We start from the raw sequence: 19645 nt of genomic DNA on the forward strand, positions 1-19645 counted from the left end.
GTTAGTAAGGGTCTGAGGTTGGATTTACACTCAGGTCTTTCTGATGCCAGGTTTGGCCCTTTATATCCTGGTCACCCAGCTGCCCTACTGAAGGGAGGCACCTCTTAAATTCATTCTAAAGTTGAATCCCAACTGAATCAGCTTCTGGTGTCCACTCTCATCCAGCATCATTTCAATGTCTGGGGCTTTTATCCTGATGATGTCACCTACAAACAAATATAAATTTTGTCCATTTTTCTCTCTCTAATGACAAATATGAATCTCCTCCTTGTATGGCCAGTCATAGGGAAGCAAGAGAATCTGGGCAGAGAGAAATACTGTCATCTTTCCCTTTTTCTGTATTAAGAGATGGATGTTAAATCCTTTCCTTTTTTGGTTTTGTTTCTCACCAGCAAATCCATTATAAGCAAGCAAAGTATCTAAATTAATGGCATTTTGCAAACTTAGTTAATCTTATAAAACTGTAAAACCTTTCCTGTTTTTTGACTCTATTAATATGATATTTAATCCTGATGTTTAAAGGAAATTAGTGTCTCCAAGTTGTCTCAGCAGAGCCTCCTCGCTCCACATCGCAGATTCCTTGATTCTGCTTTGTGTTAACACAGACCCTAACTCCAGTCAAGTCAATGACTTCAGTTAGGGTCCAATAAATTCGCAGTCTTAATTTAAGTTTTTATCATTAATCTAAATCTCTACTTCCCTTCAGACAAGAGCAGAAACAAAATGTGATGGTGATGATGATGTGATGATGATGGTGATGATGATGGTTGGCCTTTGTTCTTGAAGAAGACCATGACATCAGGGAGGTAATGTCATTAGAAGCACATGAACTGGATTTGAATGGGGCCGGGCGGGGGGGCTATGCTAAATCATCAATCTCATTTTCTCCTCCAGAACCACTGGATCCAGTGGTCAGTTATGAATCAGGATGACTGGAGAAGCCCTGGATGTGAGGAAATCAGGGTGAAGTGACTTGCCCAAGGTCACACTACTAGTAAATAGCAAGTGTTTGAAGTCAGATTCACACTCCAGTCCTTCTGACTCCAAGGCCAGTGCTCTATACTGTTCCAATGTGATACATTAAGTCTCTCCTGGTGTACCATGGACCTGAGGGTCTAATACTTGTCTTAGTTACCCCAAGAAGAGGCTGGTGATTGGGAGAGGAATGGAGAAGAAGGAAACTTCCCTGTCCCCCAAACCTAGGAAGGAAGCTCTGGCCCCAGCTGAGTCGATGTCCTGTGTCTGACCAGTTGTTCCAGTTGCCCACAAAGGACAGGGTCCTTCCCTCCCACTTTCTTCTGTGGCTCAGTACTGGAACAAGAGCTGAAACTGTGAGGTCAGAGACACACGGTGGAGGGTCATTGGTTTCAGGGCCCCACCCGACATGCGAACATTGGTCAAGAGAGGAACATGCCAAAAGCCCATCATAGTGACAAAGGCACCATGAGTCAGCCCTGGAATGAAAACCTGGGCCATTGGTTGGAGGGGGCTCCCTGGTCCTGGCAGGAGCTGAAGCCCATCTGGTGGGAGCTGTCTTGGATTTCCAGTTGACACAAACATCTTTAATTGTGTGCTTGGTAAGAGTTGTGGGATATTAACTCTTGTCATTCAATCCATTGCTCGCACAGTATTAGAGGAGACGTGGGCTCTGTTCCCACATCATCCTAAGCTTTTTATGTTAGAGCTATGGGTCTTACTGCTGGACTTAGCTGCTTGGTGATGATGGTGGTGATGCTTGATGATCACCATAAGCATCACCACTTAGCCACGTGGCCTTCAGGGCTTAGCTGCTTGTTTTCTCTGTTGGACAGGATTCTGTCTAGTTTGAAGTGGGGTTGGTGGGGTTGGTGATGTAGCTGCTGTTCTCTCTGTCCTTTTCTATACAAGTGGATACACAGATGCGTGTGCAGATCTGTTTTTCTAGACAGTGAACATATCACTGGAGGACAATTTCTAGTACAATGTGTGTGCATTAGGAGGGTGGCAGCAACAGCAGCATCAGAAATATAACAACTAAGAGCATGTATGCAGAGGCTTAGAGTTTGCAAAATACTTTATGAACATTAGCTTTTTTCTCCCAAAATTCATTAAGAGACAGGTTCTATTATTAGACCTCTTTTACTGACTGGAAATGACCCTGAGGAAGATCCTCTGAAAGTCACACAGTTGTAAGTTCACTGAAGTTGGATTTGAATTCAGATATTCCTGAGTTCTGATCCACACTTCATCCACAAATGCAGGAAATTGCCTAGAGAGGGAACCTCTACCCTGCAGGTACCTGAATGTTCAATGATTTGATCTTTTATGGGACAGGTGCGGATTTGTCCATCGTTTTGGAGACTGAGTAGATATATCCAAGTAGCTACCATGCCAAAGTCACTGGACCCTGATGGGATGCAGCCTCTGCCTCATTGCTGGGGTGGTTAATCGAGGTCTGACCTGATGATGTTGATTTGGTGGAGGGGTTTCCAGTCTTTAGGCACGGGTATCATCCCAGAGGAAAACTAACAAAGTCTGGTGGAATTGTGGGTACTTCCTCACAGGGGCACAAACATGACCCAGGCACCATCAGCAGCAGAGGTCCATATCTACACTCATGCTTCCTCTCCACTCTTCTGGATGCTCCTTTCCACCCCATTGGGCATGGAGAGTGTCCATAGGTCCCTTGAACAAACAACAATAGCAAAGAGGGGCCTGGTTGTAGCAGCCAGCATGTGGTCCTCCCTCTAGTCTCTTCTCAGGCAGCTCCATCTCAAAGCCAGAAGACTCACCTGAAACCCTTCCTGGGGACAGTCTCCTCAAAGACTTCTGGGAACAGAAAGGAGTGGAGAAATAGGAGGAGTGGGAGGGGGGATCAGATGACCTGAACTGAAAGCCCCTGTTTCACTTATTTACTATCAATGAGATTTCATGGATGTTACTGAAACTTTCCGGCTGTAGAAAAAAGAAAGACAGATAGAAACAGAGGCTGATAAAAGGAAGGAGACTGAGAGAAAAAGAGACAGAGGCAGAGGTACAGAACCCACAGGCCCCTGGCAGCTTGGGGGTGTCAGAAGCCGGGGCCCTAGGGGGGAGCTGGGCCTGGGCTGGCAGGGGAGGTTTTTGTCCAACTTCCTCATTGAATGGATCTCTGTGTTACCATTACTGTCACCAGACACACAGTAGTAGTCGACTTCATCCTCGGCCTGGACGTTGCTGATGGACAAGTAGCGATTGTCCCCAGAGCTGGAACCAGAGAAGCGGTCAGGGATCCCATCGCCCTTGCTTATGCTTCCATCGCTATCGACCCACATGATATACTGAGGGGCCTCTCCTTGCCTCTGCCGGTGCCAACCAACACCATAATTACTGAACCCACTGCTCAGAGTGCAGCTGAGTCTGACTGTGGTCCCCAGGGATGCAGAGACAGACGGAGACTGAGTCAGCACGAGCTTGGAGAGTGAACCTGGAAATAGAGAAACCAATTATTTGCTCTGACCAAAAAAAAAAAAAAGAATAAGGTGCTTTGAGATCCTCATGGGAGGCAAGGGACGGGATGGAGGAAGAGGACAAGGAGGTTCTTAGAACAGCCCTGACCTGGGCAGAAAGTGAGCAGGAAGAGGCAGATAAGGGGCCAGGCCATCGTGCAGGGACCCCAGAACTCTGATCCCAAAGGAACACCCAACTGGGCCTGGGCTCTTCCAGATCCCTTTTATTCTTTCTCTAGAAGCCTGTGATGGTGTTTGCATGGATGGGGGTGGGGGCAGGATGCAAATCGGGCCATCTCAACCACACCCCAGGCCCTATCTCTGGGGTCACAGGATCCATATGAAGGTCACATCTTTCTGGGCAGGGGGCGGAGACTTGGTATGTCCTGACCCGCCCACCTGAGATCCCACACATGGGTGACTACAGGGGTCAGAGCAGCCTCACGGGACCCTGACAGTTGGTCTGAGCCCAACCTGGGGTCACCAGCTGCTCTCACTGCCTGCCCAGGACCAGGCACACAGTGTCACCTGCTGGCTCTAGGATCCCATCCACCCAGAAGAGAAGAGAAAGACTCTCAGCCTCTGATGCCCTTTATCTGAACTGAGGAGAAGAGCTATATTACCCATCCTTGGTAGCCTCCATTTGGGGTCAAGAGAAGTTTGCTGCAAGCCTTTGGGGGCCTCCCTCTGAGATGAAGAGAAGAAGGTCTGTGAGCCTCTGGCCGAGGCCAACCTGGGCTTCAGAGCCTCCAAAGAGAAGTGCCAGAGACAAGTTGGACTGTCTCCCCTCCTCCCTCCCAGTTCTGGTTATCTTCTCTCATCCTTCATTATGCCTGGGCATAGGGGATAGCAGGAAAGGGTGGGTGGTCTGCCATGTTAGGAGGATGAGGTCCCTGGGTCCCTGGGGTTTCTATAGCCCCTTCTCCATTCACTAAACCTTTCTCCTCTTTCTGTTACTCTCTGGGGCATCTGGTATTTTGTCCTATGAGAATGGGAGCCATGGTATTCTGGAAATTGAATTTGGAATGTGTTGCTGACTGAATACAAAGGTCTCTACCCCAGTAAGGTCAAATGTATATAGTTTTCATTTTCCCCATAATTTCCCAAGTCTTTATATCTCAGATCTCTCTGTTTTGTACATATCTGGCAGAAATTCAACAACTTTTTCCAGTTTATTTCCTTTCTGGATGACTCATTCTCATGATGATCCAGACACAGCCTTGCTCAGCAGCCCCTTGCACAGCTTCTGACTGGACATGTGTGGCCTATATCAGCCTGCTCACCTCCTAGGAGAGAAGAAGGGAACAAAGAAAGGGAAGAAATGTGAAACTGAAAACATTTTAAAAATAGGTGTTAAAAATTATTTTTCTTAATCCCAATTGCCTCACAATAGAGCAGTGAGGTGGCACAGTAGATAGAGCTCAAGACTTGGAGTCAAGAGAATCTGAGTTCCAATCCAGGCCCAGAAAGTTGACACTTAATTGCTGTGTTGCATAGAAAAACAAATGAAGAAAAACATCATTTCACATGTAACTTAGAAGAAAATACAATAATAATTGAAAAATAATTTTTAAAAGGAGGCAAAAACAGATTACTAGCAAAATTAACTTTACAATGAGAACAGTATATACAGTGCTTCATGAATGTGTTGGCAACATGTCTTTTTCACTGGTAGAAAAATAGGAATATAACTGGTCCCCTTCCTTGAATATTGACTCTAAATGACTTACATAGGTGATCATTTCAATTGAAGCCATCGCCACCATCTGAAACGGTGACAGCCCTGGGAGTAGAAAGTGGGATATTATCTGGAACATAAAAAAAAAAACCCAAACTGTGAGGAAGCACTGAGGAGCAGCAAAAGTAGAAAGCAGCAGTACAGCTTCTTGATTGGTCAGTGCCAGAAAGGGGGAAATTTCATGACTGGTTGAAGTGTAAATCCATCGATCATAACCACTTTTGTCAGTAAACATTGGCGTCATTAACTCCCTATATTTCCTGGGACTATCCTTCATGTCTGGAATGCTCTGTCTTCCTATATCTCTCTGGCTTCCTTAAATTCCTGGTTAGAATAGCCCTCTTCAAGAAACGTTTCCCAATTTCTTTTAGTTCTAGTGCCTTCCCTCTACTGGTTGTCTCCACTTTGTTCTGTCTATAATGTGTTTGCACAGAGTTGGTTGCATTTTGTCTCTCCATTACATTGTAAACTCCTGGATTAGGAGATTAGAGGGTGAAGTAGATTCAGGAGGACCTGAGTTCAAATCCTGCCACAGAAACTTGACCTTTCATAGCTGAGACTGGGCAAGTCACTTAACCCTGATGGCCTAGCATCCAGGGCCATCCCCAGTTCTCCTGATCACAGCTGGTGACTGGACCCAGTTGGCTCTGGAGGAGGAAGTGAGACTGGTGACTTAGCTTCTCCCCCTCACTTGCATCCAACTCACTTGCCTGCCATGACATCACCTTTCTGATGTCACGATTCTCTCTAAGAATGAAAGACAAACAACATCAAGCTCCTGGGAATCAGAATTCTTAATTTTCCTTCTTTATGTTTCCGGAACTCAGAAAAGCTTGGAAGGGGGAGGGGTTTGGAGAGAAAGAGAATAAATTTAGTTTCGAACATACGGGGTTTGAGATGTCTATAGGACACAGAACTTAAGAAAACCAATAGACTGGATGTAGGAGACTGAAAATCAAGAGAGAGGAAAGTCACTTGTGTAGATCTGGTGATGATGTGATCCATTGGAGCTGATGAGATTGTTCCCAAACTAAACCAGGTAAACTCCAGAGCCTGCCCCAAGTGCCCTAATGAATGCACAAAGAGGGGTTCCCTTACCCTAGTGAGAGTAAGTCAAGATTTATCCATTCATCTAGACTCTCTCTCTCTCTCTCTCTCTCTCTCTCTCACCATATTAATTTCTTAGGCTAAAAATGGAATAACAAAAAGTTCGTTAATCCATGAAGTTTGATTCTCTCAGATCTTACCTCTAACCTGCTGGTGGAAACCATTAAGGTCATGGCCACCCTGCCTTGGGAGAGAGAGGAAATATTTATGCAAAGAATAGGGAAAATTATTAACCTGCTTTGTGGTCTGCCAGTGAAAGCTGCACAATATCAACCACCCAAGTGACTCCACCAAGGCCATCATCCTCTGATGAATTGTTGTCTCTTCCAACAGGACAAGTCCTCCAGGATTCTGTCTTGTCTTCTGGTGTTTGCAATTAATAGGGGGGGATCCCCAGGAGGCTTGACTTCTTCCCTAGTGGCAAAGTGACTGAGGAGGGAAGGCTGAGCACTCGCTAACCAAATCAGTCTTCTTAACAGAAATAGTTTTGATAAACTTCTTATACTTTTACTCTCTCTCTGTGTCTCTCCATATATGACAGGGTAGACATGTAGACATATTGCTAGTCACTGAAACTGTGAGTACGCTTGGAGGTGAGCATCAGCATCACTGTAGTGAAATATTATAATAACGACTAGCGTGAATGCATAGATTTAGAGTTTGCAGAATGCTTTAGGAATGTTCTCTCATTTCCCAGGGCCAGCTAGGTGGCACAGTGGATAGAGTGCCAGCCTTGGAGTCGGGAGTCCCCGATTTCAAATCCAGCCTCAGACACTTAATAATTACCTAGTTGTGGTGCCTTGGGCAAGCCATTTAACCCCATTGCCTTGCCAAAAAAACCCTAAAAAAAAGAATGTTATCTCATTCCTCCCCCCAAAACCACACTAGGAGACAGGTTCTATTATTATACCTATTTTACTGACTTGGCAAAGTCAGTGTGACTGTGACTTCCCAAAGTCACACACTTAAGAATGCCCAGGGGCTAGTTTTGAACTCATCTTCCTGATGTTTGATACAACACTTCATCCAGAACCCCACAAAGCTGCCTGATGAGGGAACCACTCCAATGAATGGACTTGACTCTTCAGTGACTGAATGTGCGGTGGAACAGGTGGGAACCTCACCCCATTATGTGGACCCTGAGTAGACATGCCCAAGAGACTGGAATGTAAAAGGGATCTGAGGTAGTGAGTGGGAGAGTTAAAGCCTCAACCTCGTTTCTTAGGTGAGGTCTGTCTGATGAACCAGATTTGGGGAAGGGGTTTCCAGTCTTTAAGACTAGGGATCACCCCAGGAGGAAGCTGACAAGACCTGGTGGAATTGTGGGTACTGGTTCACGGGGGTGCAAACCTGCCTCTGGCCCTGTCAGCAGCTGAGGTCTGGATCTATGTTCACGCTTCCTCTCTACTGCTCTTGATGCCCCTTTTCTCCATTAAAACTGTCTCTGGTCTCATAAGATCTAGAATGTGTCCATGGGGTCCCTCGAACAAACAGGACTTCTCTCTCTGGGAGCAACGGGGGTGGGGGGACCCGGCTGTGGTAGCCAGGACATGGTCCTCCCACTCACCTCTTCTCCATCAGTTCCATCCACAAGGCTCAGCTGAAGTCTACCCCCGCCCCAGGCTCCTCAAAGGCTGCTTGGAAGAGAAAGTACTGGCTAATGAGATGACCTGGATTCCAGGCCCATTTCTGGGGCTTACTTTCAGTGAGACCTCATGGAAGTTCCTCATACTTTCTGACTGTCAGACAAAGAGAGACAGATAGAAGTAGAGGCATGAGAAGGACCCAGACTGAGAGACATCAGGGGAAGAGCCTGCATTGCCCTAGCAGCTTGGGGGGCATCACCAGCCTAGAACCAAGTAGGCAGCTGAGCCTGGGCCACAAGGGGAGGTTTGGGTCTCACATCCCCACTGAGTGTGACACTGTGTCTATTCATAAACACCACCAGCAGTGTGACCTGAGACACAGTAGTGATCAGCTTCATCCTCAGGCTGCATGTTGCTGATGAACAAGGATTGAATGGTCCCAGACTGTGACCAGGAAGAGGCAGACAATAGGCCAGACCATGGTGCAGAAGTGCCAGAGCTCTGCTCCCCAAAGAGCACCCAGATGGGCCTGGGTTCTGCAAGGTCCCTCTAATTCTCTCCCTGAAACCTCATGAAGGGGATTGAAAATTGGGGGTGGGGTGGGGGAAGGGGCTAGAGGCAGTTCTGCATCTTGTGCAGGTTCTCCTCACATAGAGGCAGGTCACAGGTCCCCTGGGGAAGGTGCATCTTTCAGGGGATGGGGATTAAGTGTTGGTATACCAAGCCAACTGATATGTCCCACATGAGTGATCATGGGGCTCAGAGTAGCCAGAGACAGTTGGGCTGAGGCCCCCAAGACCAATAAAGTACCCCTTCTGAATCTGATGAACATTTGAGATAATTATCTCTTATACCCTTTCCCTTCATCCTAAATCCTCACACTGAAAATTCCTAATCTGTAAACAAAACTGTGCTATATGTGTGTCATGGAATATTATTATTCTAGTAGAAACCAAGAGGGATGGAATTTAGGGAAGCCTGGAAGGATTTGCATGAACTGATGCTGAGTGAGATGAGCAGAACCAGAAGAACACTGTCCACCCTAACAGCAACCTGGGGGTGATGTTCAACCTTGGTGGACTCACTCATTCCATCAGTGCAACAATCAGGGACAATTTGGGGCCATCTGCAATGGAGAATACCATCTGTATCCAGAGAAAGAGCCGTGGAGTTTGAACAAAGACCAAGGACTATTACCTTTAATTTAGGAAAAAAACCTGATATCTTATTATGTAACTCTGCTGTATCTCATACTTCATGTTTCTTCCTTAAGGATACGATTTCTCTCTCATCACATTCCACTTACATCAATGTACACCATGGAAACAATATAATGACTAACAGACTGTCTTCTGGGGGCGGGGAGCAAGAATGGAGGAAAATTGTAAAACTCAAAATATATAAAATCTTTCCGAAAAATGTATGTACAATGCTAACTTACCTGTTCACTTCCAAGGGGAGGCTGAAGTTTGGGAGAGGAATGGAGAGAAAAGAAATCTCTATGTCCTCCAAGGATCCAATTATATCCAAGGAGCCTCTGTCCCTGAGTGACTCAATGTCCTGTTTCTGACCATTTGTTCCAGGTTTCCACAAAAGACAGGGGTCCCCCTCTTTCCTCTCTGGCTGAGTCCTGGAGTAAGACCTGAAGCAGTAAGCCCAGAGGCAGCTGGTGGACAGACATTAGTTTCAGTCATCCACCAAATGTGGGAGTGCTGACCTAGAGGGGAACATGCCAGGAGCCCCCAAAACAGTGACCAGAGCACCATAAGTCAACACTAGAAGGGAAGCATGGTCCCCCAGTTTGAAGAACAAAGAGACCCCTTAAGGAATTCCTTGACTTAACCTCCCCCTCCCCTCTCTGACTCCCTGGCAGGAGCTGAGGCACATCCGCTGGGAACTGTCTCAGAGGACCATTCAGGATATTGGGGGGAAGTTTTGGCATTTCAAGGACTCCTGGGAAATTTCCCCTTTCCTCTGTTGTTTGGGTCTTTTGAGAGACCAACAAGATTTTTTAAGGGATTTCCACTTTCCTTTCTGTGGCTTCCCCAACATTCTCCTCATTTTCCCAGAGGTCTTTGACTCCTATGTACAGGGATCAAGGGACTGACATGAGGTGAAGAGGCCAGACTCCTGCCATCCCTGGGCATTGCACTTCTAGTCTAGTCCCTGCTATGATTAATCAGGCCATGGGTGCCTTTCACAGGAGCTTGTCCACCCATTGGTGGCCTCCTGGCTGTGGATAAAGCTCTGGCCTGTGCTGACCATTCTGGTTTCTGGTTTGAGTCTCAGGGAAGAAACCTAGGGTACCAAGGGTCAAATGAAAGACATTGGAGTTGGAGAAACAGGGGTGTTGGGCAGGGGCTGAAGGAGAAACATAATGAGGCTTCCCCAGGACCTGAACCCAAACCCAACACATACATAGTTGTGGTTTGTCCTTAATTCTTGAAGAAGACCATGACATCAGGGAGGTGATGCCATGAGAACCAAGTGAGGGGGATTGTGCTAAGTCACCAGCCTCATTTGTTCCTCTGTCGTCATCTAGGTTCAATGGCCAGATATGAATCAAGATGGCTGGAAATGGCCCTGGATATGAGACACTCAGAGTTCAGTGATTTGCACAAGGTCACACAGCTAGAATGTGTGGACTGCCTGAAGCTGGATTTGAACCCTGTTCTCTTGTCTCCAGGGCCAGTGCTCTATCCACTGAGCCACTTAGCTGCCCTCACATTCATACTAGATGTCTGACCAATGATACTGATTGATGGATTCCCAAGAGCTGGACTGGCTTAGGTTCCAAAAACTTCCTGGGCGGAGGACCCGGAATGGGGGAGGAGGTCTAAAATCTCCCTGACCCGTGGGCTAAGCTCTGCTCTGGCTCTCTGCAGTGGACTGAGACCCTTCAGTGATTTTTGTCTTCCAGAATAAAGAGTGTAGGGTTGCGTGTTGGCCTGGGGAGGAGGGAGCCTTCATCCTGGGGTGGGTAGGGGCTCCCTGATCTGCAGCCAAAGAAGCAGCAGTGATCCCTGAGGGACTCTTGCAATCCTCCTGAATCACCCCCATAGGGGTCTGGCCATGGTTTAGCTAGTCCTAGTGTCCATTTATTCCCCTAATACCAACCCAGCCCAGGAGACAGAGGCCATGTCTCACAAGCTCTTAGATATAGAAAGGGCTGAATCAACACAAAGGGGACCCCAGAACCTGAAAGGACAGAAGAGCTGGATCAGAGGCAGGGGTCTCTCAGCCCCAAGGGGATGCTGGTCGAGGACAGGACTAGGTCTCACCTCCTACACTGTGGGGACTGGGCCTCAGGGAGCAGGCTCTGGGAAGCCTCACACTATGAGAAGCCTACAGTATGTGTAGATAGTGAGGAGGGAGACCAGCAGAGAGATCAATCTATGGCCAAGATTCCTTCCAGAGCTATTTCCTGAAGCTCCCCAACAGGGGCTGCACTCCCCCAGGGCTCTCTTACCAACAGCCCAGGACCGGCAGGGGGGCCCTCCACCCCCCAATACTAATCTGCATCTGCTGTGGACCCTGTAGGAGGGATTTCAAGTGCTGGCTGCCCCTGTCTGCTCCTGGGGCTTTGGTTATAATCTGTATGTTTTCCAGGTGGTTGGAGAGAAGTCTCTGGGATGTAGAAATACTCTTAGAAAAATAATTCCATTGTGGGAATTCCTAAGGAAATAGATAGAAATAGAGGTGCCCATTTCACAGCAGCTCCATTTTGCCCATCACCCCCAATCTTCAGGGAAGATTGAAAGAATTTATGGAATGCTTAAGACCTCCCATACCCAATTCTCTGAGGAGCTTGGTATTTTGACGTCTGAGAGGTATTCAAATTGGGCCTTTCTTTAACGTAGTTGCTCCCCTGTATTATCCAATAATCTATTCAGATAGTCTATGTGTGTCAGCCAATAAAAAGTCTTCTTTTAACACCAAAACCATGAAGCCACTTTTAAAAAATTAGTACAGTCTTAGGCTACAGAAGACTAATGGAAGTCTGTCAGGGTAAGGAGGGTGACAGGTTCATTGTCTGCTCCGTCCAGACCCTCTCTGGTTGGGTCCTGTTCTGAGGACTCCATTGTAGAAGGTAAATGGTTTGGAGAACAGGGTACATAGCATTAGAGGAGAACGAAGGTCATTGAAGGAAACTAAGAATATTTAAGATGGGGAACAGGAGACTTGGGGAAGGGGTGAACAAGACACTGAGATCTGGTACTTCATAAATGTTTATTGGATTCATAGCATGGGAGAGGGAGCAGATACTGCCGTCTTGGTTCCCCAAAACAACCAGCTGCTATGGGGGAGGAGATGTTTTGGGGAGAATCATTTTGTATCAGTCAAGGGGAAAATATCCTAAAGATGAAGAGTTGTCCAAAAGGGAAAAGAGCCTTTTGAGGAAGCCACTGGCTTCCCCATCACCTGATGCCATTCAATTAATATGGGGTGACCAGAGCTCTGGTATGTTGAAGAAAAAACTTCTGTTCATCTCTGGGTTAAACTATGGAAACTTGAAGGTCCCTCCTCAGTCCACAACTCGGAGCTTCTCTGATCCAGGGTGGACTCTCCCTCCCTGGAAACCTGAGCCTTGATTGCACCTGCCAGTCATTTAGCTATTACAACACCTTGACTTCCACTGTTCTCTTTTACTACCGATTAATGAATTGATTTGCTTACCATGGCATACTGGGCATAAGGATGCTGACTGAGGATGAACAGCTCCATTGTGGGTTTAGCCTTCATTTTGTGCCTGAGTAGTTGCTACACAAGTCGTTTTTCTGTGATAAAATAAGGACTCATTTGGGGATGATGTGTATGTGTCCCCCAATGTGGTTCGGGTTCTGTCCTCAAAGCTGGCAAATAGCGGAGCAACACTTCTTACAGTGCTAGCTTTGCTTCATTAATAATTTCCTTTTATTGTAAACTTAGGTTGGAGCCATCAATCAAAACTTTGGTGTCATTGGAATTATCTGTACCCAGAGCCCTGAGAAACTGGTGGAGTTATGATTATTTTCCTGCCATGTTGTAATAAAAACAGGTTAACTTGGTTAAATTTCTTCTGTTTTTACTTTTTTCTTCTAGTATTGTAAGTAAAAATGCTTAAAATCTCCACATTTGCCCTTAAAGACTATGGTCCCTTTCCCTGGGCAGGCGATGCTCGATTATATTTCTGACTCATTTGCCTTCCAGTCCCTCATCTCCCAAGCAATTCAGTTTCTTAATGTGGAAGGTGCCAAAGTCTCTGTCATCTTGACTGCAACTACAAAAACTGTGGCTTGTTTATTGTGGACTTTTGCAGTTCCTTTTCACTGATCTGTGAGTTCTGGGATTTGTCTATTATATTTCTGGGAGTTTCCACTTTGGGATCTCTTTCAGGGTGTGATGGGTAGATTCTCTCCATTTCTCCTTTGCCCTCTGCATGTCATGTATCAGGGCAGCTTTTGTTGATAATGACCTTGAAATCTGCTCTCCATGTTTGATGCTTTTTATTGTGCTTTTGGGGTATTGCAATAATTTTTCTATTTTCTACATTAGATGTTTTTTCCAATGAGAAATTTCACGTTTCTCCTATTCTTTAAAAAGAATTTTGATTTTCTTTTATAGGATCTTGATGTCTGAGAAAGTCATCAGTTTCCACTTGTTCAAATCTAATTTTTGAGCAATTCTTTTCTTCAGGGACCTTCTGACTTCCGTTTTCCTTTGGCCACAAACTCTTAGGGAGTTCTTACCCCATACATTTTTGTGTCTTTTTTCGTGCTATGCATTTTCACAATTCTCTTGGATTATTCTCATTTCTTTCTCCAAAGTCGGCTTTTCAAAATATTTTTGTGCATCTTCAAGGAAAATGTTTGGTTTTTGAAACCAGAAGAGGTTTTTCCTTTGAGGCTTGCCATGTAGCCATTTAGTCACCATTGTCCCCGTCTAAATTTGTGCCTTGACCCTCCCTCTGACCATAATAGCTTTGAAGCTTTGTTTTATGTTTTGCTCAATTTTCCTGCTTTTTTTTTTTTGATGCCTTCCTGTTTTAAAAGGAGAGTTGGGCCCTGGTCCTGCGCTATCTATCCCAAGCTTTTGTGTTGAGCTGTGGGTCTCACTATTCTTGGACTTCAGGGCTGAGCTGCTTACTTTCCCTCTTGGAGAGGTTTCTGGCTTGTAGAGGGGTTGGGGGGAGTCCTCCCTGTTGCCCCCCCCCCAGGTGTGGAGTTTAACTGCTGGCCTCTTCCAATGGTGAAGGCTTGATGCTAGGTTGCTTTTGTCCATGTGGTATCCCTGCCTGCAGGTTCTGGGCCTGAGATCTTACTGTGGCTCAGTCCTAGGCAGAGCTTCACATCTGGTCAGCACTAGGCTTGTGCTCAGGGTGGGGTGGGGCTGCTGCTCTTCAGCTTGCTCACTTTCCTGAGGGGCTGCTATCTTGTTGTAGGGTGGGGCATCTAGGGTGCATTTCCCCAGCCCCTTCTATGAGGCTGCTGTTCTTGGACCACTCTGCTTCCCTGCTCCTGGATGATTTCTGAAGCAGTTTTCCAGTTAGTGGAGGGAAATGTGCAGATTTAGAGAGTTTGTCCCCATTCATCACCTTGGCACCAGGGTCCGTGTCCAAGTCTTAGAAGAGCCCCAAATGGTCTTTGGGAGGGGCAGCAGAAATGAGAGGCGGGTATGTGGAGAGAGGGAGGGGCAGATAAGTGATGGCTGGGGAAGAAGCCTCAGGAGAGGGAGAAAGGAGAGAAGGGGCCTGAGGGTCAAGATGTTTTTCTCTGTGTGCCCTCACCAGGCACCTCTCTAGAACCCAGAGAGAAGGGCACAGTGGGGGGAGGGGGTACAGCCCAAGGAAGGGTTTTTGTCTCACTTCCCCATCAGTCTGTGTCACTGTGAGCATCACCACTACTATCATAGGACTGACAGTAATAATCGGCCTCATCCTGAGCCTGGAGCCCGGAGATGCTCAGGGTGGCCGTGGAGCCTGAGCTGGAGCCAGAAAAGCGGGCAGGGATGCCTGAGGGTCTCTGGGTATCCTTGTAAATCACCAGCACAGGGGCCTGGCCAGGTTTCTGCTGGAACCACTGTACATACTCACTACTATCAACTCCACTGCAGGAGATGGAGGCCGTCTCTCCCAGACTCTTGGACACTGACGGAGGCTGAGTCAGCACAATGGCAGCCCCAGAACCTGCAAGGACAGAAGAGCTGGGTCAGAGACAAGGGGTCCCTCTTCCTTACAGGGATGTTATCCAAGGGCAGGACTAGGCCTGGCCTGACACACTGCAGGAGCTGAAGCCCAGGGAGCTGGGAAGCCTCACCTGTGTAGAGAATCAGGAGTGAGACCAGCAGAGAAATCCAGGCCATGGTCAAGATTGCCCCCAAAACTCTATTTCCTGAGGTTCCCCAGCTGGAGCTGGGCTCCCCCAGGGCTCCCTTAAGACCAGCCCAGGCCCTGCAAGGAAGAGGGTTCACCTCCCTCTATGCAAATCTGCTCCTCCTCAGGAGATCTACAGGAGGGGCCTCAGATGATGGCTGGACCTGGGTGCTCCTGGGCCTGGGGGCAAAGCTGGGCCAGTCATGCAGAGGAAATTGTCAGAATAGGAAAAAAATCCTTTTTTTTCTGGCAAATACTTAAATACTGTGTCTTTCTATGTTGACCTTGTGCATCCTAAAAGCTATGATGTTACAGAGCAACCTGCTTCGTACTATGCCTAGGAAAGTTTATTCCTGAGAAAGCTCCCCTCCCTGGACCAGACCTTGTGCTAATGAGAAATAACTTGGCTCCACCAGGAAGGTCCAAGGACAGGGAGGGGGAGGCCAGCAAGGCAGATGCAGATAACAGCTTGGTAATTCAAGCTGAGTGAATTGTCCTGGCGCAGACCCCCATCCCTTTACCAACATGGACACGGGTCCCATTTCCCAGTATGAGCTATCTCATATTCCCCATTTGTCCCTTAGGGATCAGCCCCCATGAAACTGCACAATAAATGAATGTTATATGGCCTCATAGTTCTGAGTCTTGAATATCTTCACTGAATTCATCCCTCAGACCCCAACTTCCACTTCTTGGTTCCCTGACTCCAACCCCAACCAGGCCCCTGAGCTCATTCCTGACTCTGAGAGTCGGGTCAGATTCCTTCCTCCCCAGGCTCTGCCTTGGATGTTGTTGTCTCTGTCACTAAGCTACTTTCTCAAGCCAGGCCCTCCCTGGGCCTAGGGCTGGGGCGGGGGGGAGTCCCCAGCTTGTCCCCCAGTGATGTCTCCTGGCAAAGGCTGCAGATGCTGCTTCTTCACAGAAGTCCCTGCCTGTGTCCTAAGTGACTAATGACCCACAAGGAAGAAGGTTCTGGACTATTCAGACAGACATGGGTGGGGGGGGCAATACCAGAGAATATTACTTAGGAAGAAAGGAAACTTCACTTTGGTCTGAAAAAAGGCAGCAGTTACCTAGAAAATGTCAAACAAGTTGGGATCCTGCCTCTTAGAAAGTCTGGAGAGGATCTGAACTCACTCCAAGATTTTAGACTCAGACTTTGAGAACCAATCAGTTCAGAAAGATGGCCAGAGCTTAAACCAAAGCCCCAGGTCCAGTGGTGAGGGTGACCTTGGGCGGATGTTCAGGAGACCTCATGGGCCCAGTTGACATTTCCCCTTTAGATATTCAGGATTGGAATGAAGAAGGAGAAGAGATGAGAGCAGGGATCCTAGAAGCAGGATGAGTGGAGGAAGACCAGGGGGGAGATCTAATATCATTAGCATCCAGGACCCCAAGTCCCTTGGAGAAAGACTGAAGTTCATCAGAACCTCTGCTCCCAGAGGGACCTGATCTTCACCAACCAGAGGAGAACTGAGGACATGCAGAGGATAGGAGGCCTCTCCCAGGGGCTCCAAAGGATTGTTCTTCAAGAGAGAAAGAAGAGGATAAAGCACCGGCCCTGGAGTCAGGAGTACCTGGGTTCAAATCCAGTCTCAGATACTTAATAATTACCTACCTGTGTGACCTTGGCCAAGCCACTTAACCCAGTTTGCCTTGCAAAAAAACCTAAAAAAACAGCGAGAGAGAGAGAGAGAGAGAGAGAGAGAGAGAGAGAAAGAAGGGTCTGAGTGCTGCCTATTATACTGGGAAAGAGGCTTGGCACATGGGGCACCTTGTCAGGGTTTACATTGGATTGATTTTCAAAGAATCAACAAAGAATTGAGCCATTTGGGTGATCTGGGGAATGGGTATTGAGGGCAATATTGGAGTGGTCTTCCTGTCCCAGGGAGAGGAGCCCAGGTTCAGACCAGGAGGGCAGGGAAGGGTCTTTTGTCCTCTGAGGACCACAGAGCCTCTGGCTCCATGCCGTGGGTGATCAGTGGGTCTTTCCCAAGAGACTCATTCAGTCTGTTCAGAGGAAAGTTTACATAAAAGGAGAGAAAACCAGAGACATCATAATCATATCAAGTGAGCACAGGGATGGGCTTCACCTAGTCCAGGTTCAACCAACCTGACCAGGTCCCAGGCATGACTAGGGTAGAACAATGTTATCAGGCACACCCAGCCTCTGGTCTCCCTCTGCTTCTGTGCCCAGGGAAATGGCAACCCACTGGGAGCCCTCCTGGGAGGGCTGAGAAATCCTCCTGCTATATTACCACATCCCTGATCAGGGGCCATATATGATGACTGAGAATGAGGGTGAGATCTGGTCTCTGTGGCAGACCCATAGTGGACTTGGAAGGAGACATGCAAAGACTCATGGGATCCAGCCAGTGAAGAAGGAGCAGGAAACAGGATGGTTTTCTTGGACAGTATTTATTTTGATTAGAGTTTTTTTTTCTTTTCTTTTTCAAAGGAATGGAAGGAGAGAAATTGGAGACGTAGTAATTTTGAGAATTAATGAGGAAAGTGGGGGGTTCTATGCTGTGGAATGGTGACTGCCCCATCTGAGGGGGTCACGTTATTTAACTTCTTTTCATTGCTAACAAGAGAGCTCCCCTGGAGTGAGGGGGATCAGAGCATGTTTATAAAGAAAAAACAATATTTAGCAATAAAATTTTTAAAAGAAATAATACCAGCCCCCTGCATTGCCTCCACTCTCCCTGTCATTCTCGGCTCAGTCTCTAATTTAGTTCTGTTAATATTGTGCCCCCTCACCCCCTTCCTCAGGATTGGACATTTCTATCCATCCTGCAGTCAGGAAAGGTTTCATGAGAAGGACTGGAGCCTCCCGGGCAGGAGCTGGGTTGCCTGAAAGATGGCAGGCACCCAACACTAGCATCCCTGCCCTGGATTCAGAGGATTTGGGGAGCCCTGGTAAAAGGCCTGGATCGTTCTTTGGATAGGATGGAGAAGAAGCACATAATGCCAGGCTGGTGTCAGTTCTTACCATCACGAGCTTTATCCCCTCCCCCAAATTTGACTGATGAGAGGAGAAAGGGCAGGGGAGGAAGCACCTGCCAGTGGTCCACCCAGACCAGAGAGTCCTTGAGGCTCGGGTCTGAAGACGCTTTGACTACTTGCCATTGAATTTGAATCACCATCCTCAGACCAACAGCTCCCTCTGGTGCCCCTAGGCCTAATGGTGGGTCCTGGGAGTGACAGAAGGCAGGCTGTTGAACCACTCTGTCATCATTGGGAACCCATCCTTGTACCTCCAGAGGCACTAGGCAAGGCAGGTCTTGGAATGACTGGAGCCCCATAGACTTTTCATGTGACAGAATGGATGGAAATCTGGAGAGGGAGGGTAAGGGGAGCTGAGGTCAATCTTGGGATGACTTTAATGCTCTCAGTAAAGTAGAGGTCATCTGCTAAGGGAAGGAAGAAAGAGGTGAGGGCTTGAGGAGTGCAGAAAAAAATGGGAAAATCTTCTATGGGGCGGGGGGAAATGGAGAGTCATGGAGAGAAAATAAGGTTTCTGTCTGTAAAGCAGGGAGACCTCAGGCATCAGGCCTTCCCTGGAGGGAAGTATGGAGGGGACCCTAAGACTATTCCTGCACCTGAGGAATAGAACAGAGGGTCAGGGCTGGGGAAGGAACTACTGGCCACCCACTTCATGAGCACTAGCAGGGAGGTAGAGGCTCTATGGGGATTCCCTGCCCTCTTGCCCTGACCCTGGATTCCCCTCCCTGAGCAGGGAGGCCCCTCCAATGTCTCCTTCAGGGCCCATCCCCTTCCCCCAGATGGTTTTACTTTCTCCTGGGGAGTGTGATGGCCAGGCTTGAATCAGAGAACTCCCGGAGGGCTCCATTCATAGCTGTGTTTGAGAATTCATCCACAAACCTTGAGAAGGTACCCTCATGGGCCCAGCCCTGTTCTGGCACTGGCAGACTGGACTGTCCCTTGGGTCGGCATGGTGCTCTGTGGCACCATTGCATCCTCACCTCTGCTTCCTTGGCCTGGTCCTTCCATGATCTATGGAGTCAGCACTGAGGCATAAAGCCTCCCCACCTCCCCCCAGCCCAAGGGATTTCTGCCATAACCAGTTATTCTGAGAAAAAGCTTCTGAGCCAAGGAGCCTTCAGGCAACTGAAGAGCTCCAGAAGCTGCTGGAGTCACAGCCAGTCACCAGGACCTTCCCCGGCTCACCTGGGGCCACACCAGTAGGCACCTTGGTGCCCTTTTCATTAGGAGAAGAATGGTGGGAGCCTCCTGCAGGGAGGAGAAACCTGGGAATTCAGCATAGATCCTGGGCCAGCCTGTCTGAGATTGCTCTCAGAAACCTGGACCCAGGTGTGCAGGTCTAGGATCAGGTCACTGCCCTGGTGACTACCCAGAAGAATGTTCATAAGAG

The 19645-nt window shown here is 47.8% G+C and overlaps 2 gene segments (V, D, J or C); both read right to left on the minus strand.

Annotated features, from left to right (window-relative positions):
- Positions 1-1305: 1305 nt before the first annotated feature.
- Positions 1306-3712, minus strand: LOC141504067 (immunoglobulin lambda variable 4-69-like). The segment is given in 4 exon segments: positions 1306-1454; positions 2772-2808; positions 3027-3445; positions 3577-3712. Coding segments are annotated over 4 exon segments (651 nt in total).
- An 11022-nt stretch (positions 3713-14734) lies between these two features.
- LOC141504063 (immunoglobulin lambda variable 3-25-like) lies at positions 14735-15309 on the minus strand. The segment is given in 2 exon segments: positions 14735-15063; positions 15194-15309. Coding segments are annotated over 2 exon segments (360 nt in total).
- Positions 15310-19645: the final 4336 nt, after the last annotated feature.

Source organism: Macrotis lagotis, unplaced genomic scaffold (genome assembly GCF_037893015.1).
Source record: "Macrotis lagotis isolate mMagLag1 unplaced genomic scaffold, bilby.v1.9.chrom.fasta BILBYCTG047, whole genome shotgun sequence".
NCBI lineage: Eukaryota > Metazoa > Chordata > Mammalia > Peramelemorphia > Peramelidae > Macrotis > Macrotis lagotis.